This window comes from Austrofundulus limnaeus, unplaced genomic scaffold (assembly GCF_001266775.1).
Source record: "Austrofundulus limnaeus strain Quisiro unplaced genomic scaffold, Austrofundulus_limnaeus-1.0 Scaffold426, whole genome shotgun sequence".
In the NCBI taxonomy this organism is placed as follows: domain Eukaryota; kingdom Metazoa; phylum Chordata; class Actinopteri; order Cyprinodontiformes; family Rivulidae; genus Austrofundulus; species Austrofundulus limnaeus.
The window spans coordinates 250,267-258,515 of NW_013952828.1; the positions used below are offsets into that span (position 1 = coordinate 250,267).

General features: G+C 38.4%; 1 protein-coding gene across 1 annotated transcript; it reads left to right on the forward strand.

Moving 5' to 3' along the window:
• Positions 1-241: 241 nt before the first annotated feature.
• Positions 242-5,619, forward strand: LOC106529185 (uncharacterized). Its single transcript, XM_014024537.1, has 3 exons — positions 242-653; positions 753-802; positions 2,389-5,619. The coding sequence occupies exons 1-3, from the start codon at positions 616-618 to the stop codon at positions 5,037-5,039; spliced, it is 2,739 nt and encodes a 912-aa protein (XP_013879991.1). The 5' UTR covers positions 242-615; the 3' UTR covers positions 5,040-5,619.
• The last annotated feature ends 2,630 nt before the right edge of the window (positions 5,620-8,249 follow it).

Here is an 8,249-nt window from a genome sequence, read left to right on the forward strand (position 1 = left end):
TCAATTTACATATTTCCGCTTTTATTTTTAATTATGTCATTTTCGGTCCTCCGTACTGCAGTAGCCTGATAATCACCCATTCATTCAAATCAGGTGTGTTTGAGCAGAGAAAAAAGTAAAACATGCAGGGCTGCGKCCATCCAGGACCAGGATTGCCCACCCCTGCTTTAAAGGAACTGAAGAGACTTCAGTGTTTTTATGTGGGCAATCTTTGTAAATAAAATTAAATAAATAAAAATTACAAAAGCTAAAAGTCAGCAAGCTGTTAAAAGCTAATGCCTAAAAATGTGAAATAAAACACATTTTTTAAATTATTTTATTTATTTTATGCTAAAGGAAAATGAAAACGATTATTCCTGGCTGTTCTCCCTGACACAGACAGATAAAATAAACTTCTTTTTCTTCTACTTTTTTTATGGTGGTTGGCAAGCAACTACAAAAGAAACTTTTTCAGAGAGGGACTAAAGGAAGTAGGCTGGCTGCAGCCAGGTGAAGATGATTGCCTCCAATCAGCAGCAGAGCTGTGGAGCAGCTCCCTAAAAAACAAGGCCTGATGACATTACTGCACCTGACTTTAAGGTCTTCTTTAGAAATTTAAACAAACCTGAGTGGAAGATGTCAGTCATGTTAGGCAAGTTTCTTCTCAACTCAAGGTAAAAGACGTTTTGATGTTTTTTTTCTTACACTTGACACATCATGTGAAACTCATTTGTGGTTGATCTTAAGAAGAAAAACTGTGTTTTTTTCTGCAGACTCTTTGTGATGATCTGTGCAGCCATCATGTGTTCAAACACAGCAAAAGGTGAGACCTCTGTTTGCCAAGAAAGTACTGAAGTTATTGAGTCAGTGCTCAAAATACTGATTGGACAGGTGAAAAATTACAATAACAACTTTTTATTTGTTACTTTTTTCCCCAGAACATGTATAATGCAACCATAAGTTGTCTGAGCAATTTAACCAAGATTTTTTTTTTTTACTGGCTGTATTTTAGCTTTCCATTAATATTGTTCATAGCTCTTTGAGATCATATACAACAAATTCAAAGCAAAAAAACTTATCAGTTAGTTAAAAACATAATTTAAAACAGGCATACAATGTAAAATCTAAAAAAAACAAACAGATTTTATATTTCATTAAAGTGGTATATAAATAATATTTTGTCATTTTTAAAGTGCCCTTAATCAGTACTTCTTCTCCAACTGGAGGACAAAACAAATTTCTAAACTACACATTAAAGTAGGATTAAAAACTATCTACAGCCGATTAACTATCTGAAAGTCAAGTCTTTGAGAAACRGAAAACAAACCTCTGGTAAGAACCTGACTCAACTTGATGACATCAGTTTAYGACAGGTACTCCTTTGGAAAGCACCTTGATGGTGCTAAAATACTAATTTGTGTCTGAACAAATCATGTCTGACAGGCTACTATCAGATACAAGCTAGGACTTCTGCTGAAGTCACTACAACAACTAACTAAAATACTAGTTGCTAGAACTTTAGATAAAAGCTAGGTAACATTAGCTACAGCAACTATCTAAAGTACTAATTTACTAGCTAGGACTTCAGCTAAAACTTTTTTTTTTATACATCACTGATATACTGTACATTTTAAACAAATAGAAGACGGTATCTGAAATTCAATTAATCAGTCACAAAATTTTCTTCACTCACTAGTGATTTTTCTATCAGGTAAGCATGTCTAATAGCCTAGTGCTTTATTTATTTATTAGATTACTAGGTAAAAGTTTGATTAAAGTTTTTTTTGCTATGTTGTTTGTAGTATGTTGACACCGCTGGTTCATTTCTTGAGCTTTGCCTGAATGATTTAATATGTCAACAGTTAAGTGGATTAAACTAACAAAACAAAATCAATTTATCAGAAAAGGGTCTGGAACTAGACTGGAAATGAGTGACCGAAGTCCCCCAAAAAAATATTTTTAAAGAACTTCAGAAAGCTTAAAAAATATGTTAATAGAAGATAAAATTTATAATTAAAAAAAGACCAATATATTGTCACATCTAATTTTGTCAAATGTTCTAAGTCTTTGATGATGCACTGAAGGTGATGAAATCCCTAAGTTTTTTTATTTTTTATTTTACGTATTGGCACATCTTGCACTCTGCCATGTTTTAATTGTAAAAGTCTTGGTTTCGTTGGAAAAAATAAATTCATATCATATTAGAGTTTTTTCCAGTAATTTAAAGCTTGAAACATATTCCCAGTTTAATTTGTTGCCCCAAACATTTTGAAACGGAGCAAAATATTAAAAATACACTTTGCGGATTTGGCATATTATATCTTGTGTTTGCAGTAATCCTTATATGAGTATCACATTTCTATTTGCCAGGCTGTGTGAAACTATTATATCTTTTTGTTCCTTTTGCAGTCCACCGAACAATGACACCGGGCTACATTCGACTGAAACTAAATGTTCTGAGACCACTGAACGATCCAAGTGGCCAACAAACTCCCCGCTCTGTCGGTCTGCCATCCAAAGAAAGTGGAGTTCAAACTGAAACTGATACAGGTGGAGTTAGAGAGACAGTGTCACTCATTAACCGTCACTCGCCCCCTCAGTACACACAAGGCAGCTTTGGTTTCAGTCAAAACCATCAAGATAACAGTCGGTCTCAGGTGAAGATAATCAAAGTTCAGAGCAGAGGAGTGACGCCAGCGAGTGGCACTTTCACCAGAAGCTCTCTACGTGATCAAAAGACATTTGATGGTTGGCCRTCTATAAAGCACAATTATTCTCCCCCTCAGAAGGAAGAAAACACGAATTCAGTATATTTTTCCCAAAACTGGGACAGCAGATACACAAAAAAATCTGAACACGATAAAAACATTTTTACCACAGACTCGTCAAAGGTGGACAAAAATAAATATTTAAGCAAATCTTTTCCATCCCAGACCAACAGACTCCAAAGAGCTCAACCCTTGACCTCAAGAGGGCGCTACAGTGACTATAAGGAGAAGAATCAGCTTCCTGTGGTCAAAGCAGAGAGGGAGTTAAATGGGAAAAGCAATATACTTGTTTTTAGGGGTGACACTGTGCCTCATGAAGCTTCAATCGGCAACGAGATCCCCAGCCAAGAAAAGCAAACAGCTGCCGTGGATTTCTCACAGAACCAACTCTCTGTGAGCAACAGGGAGATGCTGGGACACAGGAAGATCCTGACGTATCTTTTTAAGGACTCTCCAGGTTGGTTTAACGAAGTAACGAGTGACAAACAAAGAGAGGTAAGGATGGACGCTGCCAAACATAAGCAAAGCCCCTTTGACACACAAGAGAAAAACAGATTTGGTTTAGATTTTAAACGGTCAGCTACAACACAACCAGTCGAGCAAGATACTGATGGTCGCAAAAAGCTCGGTGCACGCCAAATCAGAAAATATCYGCCCCGACACGTCACTACGTCTCCCCCTCAAGCCTTTATCCAACCAGCTTCTGTAGAAGGCAAAAATCTGGAAAGTTTTGTCCCTACGGTTCCGTTGCATTCTCAGGATAGCTTCGCAACCAGCAGCAARGCATTTGTTCCAATGGACCGAATCAATTCAAGTCCAAGAGACCTGGAACACAACTACAAACCAGGGCCGTCTATAAAGAGGATCAGTCGCCTTGGAGGGTTTACAAACTCTGTAAAGCCACGTGGTCCCTCTCCCTCAAAGAAACCACATTTTCAACAATCCAGTCTTGATAATGGAATAAAACATCCGTTTAGATTCACAAATATGTACCCCTATTTGTCTAGCAAGTATAGCTTTGAACAGAAGGGAGCATCTGCACCAGTGAGTAGTTCTTCACCTGCTCCACCGATCCAAAGCCCATCTGTTTCGACTCCAAGACCGTTCACCACAACTTTTAGGCCCCTCAGGCATCCGCTGCCTAAAAGGGTTGCTGACGTGAACAAAACTGAGAAAACAGAGAAAGAATTCAAACTCTACAAGGGAAGATTTGGTCTCAAAGGGTTTGGCACTCAACCACTTGAGGGCACCAAAGCTACACCTCAAGAACCAAGCACTTCTACCAAGACTGGTTTCAAAGGTTTTCAGCTCAATAGCTTACAGACCTGGGAACCAAAACAGGTTCGAATTAACAGACGGTACAACCAGGCTGGTGACACAGAACCAGGAAGCCGTAAGGTCATCCCGGTCGATCCGAATGGAAGAGTTACAGTTAGGGACGAGCTCAAACCAGTCCCCAGAACTCCACAGGTTCCAATTCTTAAACCTATACCCGATGACCAGACCAATCTGATCCAAACCTTCCAGCTGCTGCTCCGGCCTGTTACAAATCAAATTGCATGGGTTCAAAGCAAAACAAACTGGACACAAGCAGAGGAAAACACAATTCGGGCGACTAATGTGGTCTCTTCATCTTATCTGAGATCAGCAGGGCACCTCAAGATGGCACCGAGGTTAGAATCAAAGCAGAGCAAGGACAACGTAAACAAATCTGTTGCAACAGCAAACCATATGACCATGTTTAAGACCCCCACTAGCAACACAGKGAGGAGGGGCATACGTGTGAAGCAAGCCAGCAGGAAACTCGATGGGTACACTCCGATTAACACAACCAGAAACATCGCTACAATCAGAGGCCTCGGAGGTAAAGCCATCACGTACGCCGACATCGTTGGAAGTGCTTCATTTAGTAGCATCACAGCTGGAAGTCAGCCACTGGTCATTTCAACCAATATGGATTATTTCCCAAACATGACCACAACAGAGCAAAATCCAGAGTKGACACTAAAACCAGATGACGAGGGAAACACAACTACGAGCCTTGAAGCAAATCAAGAAACCTATGAGGAAGATTTCATAAGTGTAAAAAAAAACGTGTTTGGAAAAGACAAAGTGGACATGTCTGATTTGTTGTTTGASAGTGAAGGGAGTGGGGATTTGGTTTTGTCTCAGCTTTCACCAACAGAAAGCCAAGCAGCTGGGAAACATTTGTTAGAGCTAGAATACCTCCGAAAATCTACCAGGAACCTCTTCTTTAAGTCTGTAGCGAACTCCTTTCTGGATCAGCAGTAAGATGTCCTGATGGTTGGAGCAAATCCAATAAAAGCTGGAAAATCACTTTGTTTTGTTCTTTGGATGACATCTGAACAAAAAACGAACATTTCTATCTCTAAGGTCTGTGTGGTGGTCTAAAACTGTGTGGAACAGCACTTTTAATAAAACTTTTGTAATATGACAGTAATCGAAATCTAAAAATGTACTGATCCTTTTTTGGGGAAAAGTATTTTATTTTATTTTTTTAAGTTTTCAAACACGCACTACTTTTCCATGTCTGATGGTTAAACTCTACATTTTTAGGCTTCAGAAAATTACAGATTTTATATGGAACAGTTATTAAATTTGATTTAAACTAACTAAAATACCAACATGAGTATGGGAATAAACTCGTGTTTCAAATAATTAAATATAAAAACAAACTTGCACTATTGATAAAACTCAGATGCCTAATAACACCCAAAATTTCACCAATTGTTTTTTTTTTTCAGTCATTTTTGATTTTCACAGAAATGTCTGGTTAGTTAAACCACTTAGCTCAATCGTTCAGATAAATAAGCTAAACTCAAATCATAAATCAGTGTTTTTACACAGACGACTTAGCAAAAACCTTTTTAAACCAAACATTTAGCTACAAATACAGACGGTTCACCACCAGAAACACATATGTTACCTGGTACAATGCCTACACTGTAATTCATATTTTTACATTTTTATTTTCCTCAGGTTGTGATACAATGCCTTCAGTATTTTTAATCTGAGAAAAATACAAATGAAAAAGTACTGAATTATAGTGCAGGCATAGTACCGGAGAACATGGGTATTTTTGATGAACCATACAGGGAACGTAGGGGCAACYCTGTTCCCTGAAACTTAAGTTCCCTATTATTGTAATTCAGAACTTTTTGTCTTAAAAACATTTGAAGGGAAACCCAAGTGTCTTTCATAATTTTTATTATTAACCCCAGGAGAACAGACAGAAGGACCCCTTTGATACCTACAGTCACAAAAACAGTAGGTGTTATTTTATGGCCCAAATGATATATACAACACCTTTTTTAAATTGAACAAAAGTATTTAAAATTAGCTAGAAGATTCTCAAAAAGCTATAAACTGAAAATTCATACTATAGCTTAACTAGAGGACAATCTCTCTCCGGTCTTTTCAGATTTTTCCTTGTCTTTTAAAAATGAAACTTTCAGATGTTCTACTACTTTATTAGATAAAGTTTATTTTTTATGCCAGGCATTCCTTTTGTCCTCGACTTGTCCAGCTTTCTTTGTTTTATGCTTACATTGCACATTTTATGTCAGTATTTCTTTCATGTATTAGAGGACATTTGAAAGGGGAGCCAAGCATCTTTCATGACTTTCATTATTAAATACCCCCTGGAGAACATAGGTATGGACCCAACCAGCTGAGGTTTGGCACTTCAGACCATCTTTTATATTTTCCCGTACAGTTCTGAAGCTGGGGGTCACACAAGGTGACCTAAGTCATCAGTTTTAGTCCTCAGGGGTCATTTTGACCCAAGAACAGAAAGAGGATTTACAGTGCAACAACAAAACATGCAGAGATGATAAACCTTTTTTTTTTTTGGTTTAGTTGACACTGCACAAAAACAATGACCATTAATTAAAACAATGCATTAGAATATGCAAGGTGATAAAGAAAAGCTATACAGGGTGAAGAACTTTAGTGGCTGGTTGACAAAAATTATTGTTCAATGCTGACCACATTTCCTGTAAATGACAAGGCAGAGGTGTGTCRATGTTTTATTATTGTTGCTGACCTAAATTAAATTACCCAGCTGCCCCACGTGTACCCATTTGCCTCTGGCAAATAAGAATAAATAAGAGGTGCAACAAGGCTGTCTTAGCGGGACTTTTGTCTCTTTTAGGACGCGATTTCAAATAAAAGGTAAAACAAAGCAAGGTCATGCTCGACGCTTTTTATAAAACGATTGTATTCCCATTTCTCGTGTCCTCATTCCCATGCAGACACGTGACTATTTAGTGTCCTGACACAGATTTCTCATCACCTCTTAAAGCCAGCAGCACTGACAGAAACACACTGCAATGATAGAAAACAAGCAATTATGTGGTTCGTTTCCCTTTTATTCAAGATATAAGCAGTTCAGTTTGTTTGAGATGCAATCTAAGATTAGGTTGGTCTGATTTGTCTTGTTAAGGACAACTCAATTTAAAATGGACTTCACCTTCCATGACCTAACATAAAAATTAGGAGCATGTTTTGCCCACTAGATGGTGATAGACTTTTATTTTGAGGAAATGTTTGGCACATTGCAGAGCTCATGCTCTGCCGTCCTGATGGCCTAGATCCTACAGCTCTTTACAGCAAAATGAGCAATTTTAAAATATAAGCTTACAGGTCGTCCTGGTTTTTTAAAAGAAAAACATATCCCGTCCAGTCATGTGTTAAGTTTGAGGGGCCCCCCGGCTCTAAACTCGGATGACAACGAGTCCATTCACACCACCTGACCCCCTCACCTTTCCTCATTCTCCACTTTAAAAACAGGTCTGCACTTCAGTGAAGGGGGCCCCAAAGCAAGGAGGGAATGTCAGAGGAGGGGGGGGGGGTCTACCAGTCACATTGTAAGCTGGATTAACCCACCACCACCACTGCAGCCCACCACTATCACCATCGTCATCTTACCAAGACCCGTGGAAAACAGGGATCTCCACTTTCCCATAGAGCTGGGAGGCTTTAAGGTGTTACTGTGTGAGGAGGGTTCTGTGTGCGGGCATGTCAAGGCCTGGGCCCGCCATCGCCTTTCAATTTAACCTCAAAAACTCTGTTCCAGGTTTCTCACACTCCGTTACATAAACTACAGGGCAAAAGTCTTCTTTTTCTTTTTTGTCTCCAGGAAGTCATACGTTTTTTAAATTGCTTCAAGTAATAGTCTTCTAATCTTACTAATGGGCTTTCAAATGTTTGAATATTTCTTTGACTGCACTTGCACTCGTTTTCTGTCCATGAGCAAACTCTGAGAGGATTCATAAATGAGGGTCCTAAACTCAAGGGATGAGCCAGCGTTGTGTCGACACATAAAAGACCACACATGGAACATAAATGTAAATTAAATACTATTAATTAGTAAAAAAAAAAAAAAAAAAAAGGGAAAAAAATTGTATAGGTCTTCTGGACTGGTTCTTCTCTAATGAAATGTTTCGTCTTTGACTGCACTTGCACTCGTTTTCTGTCCAT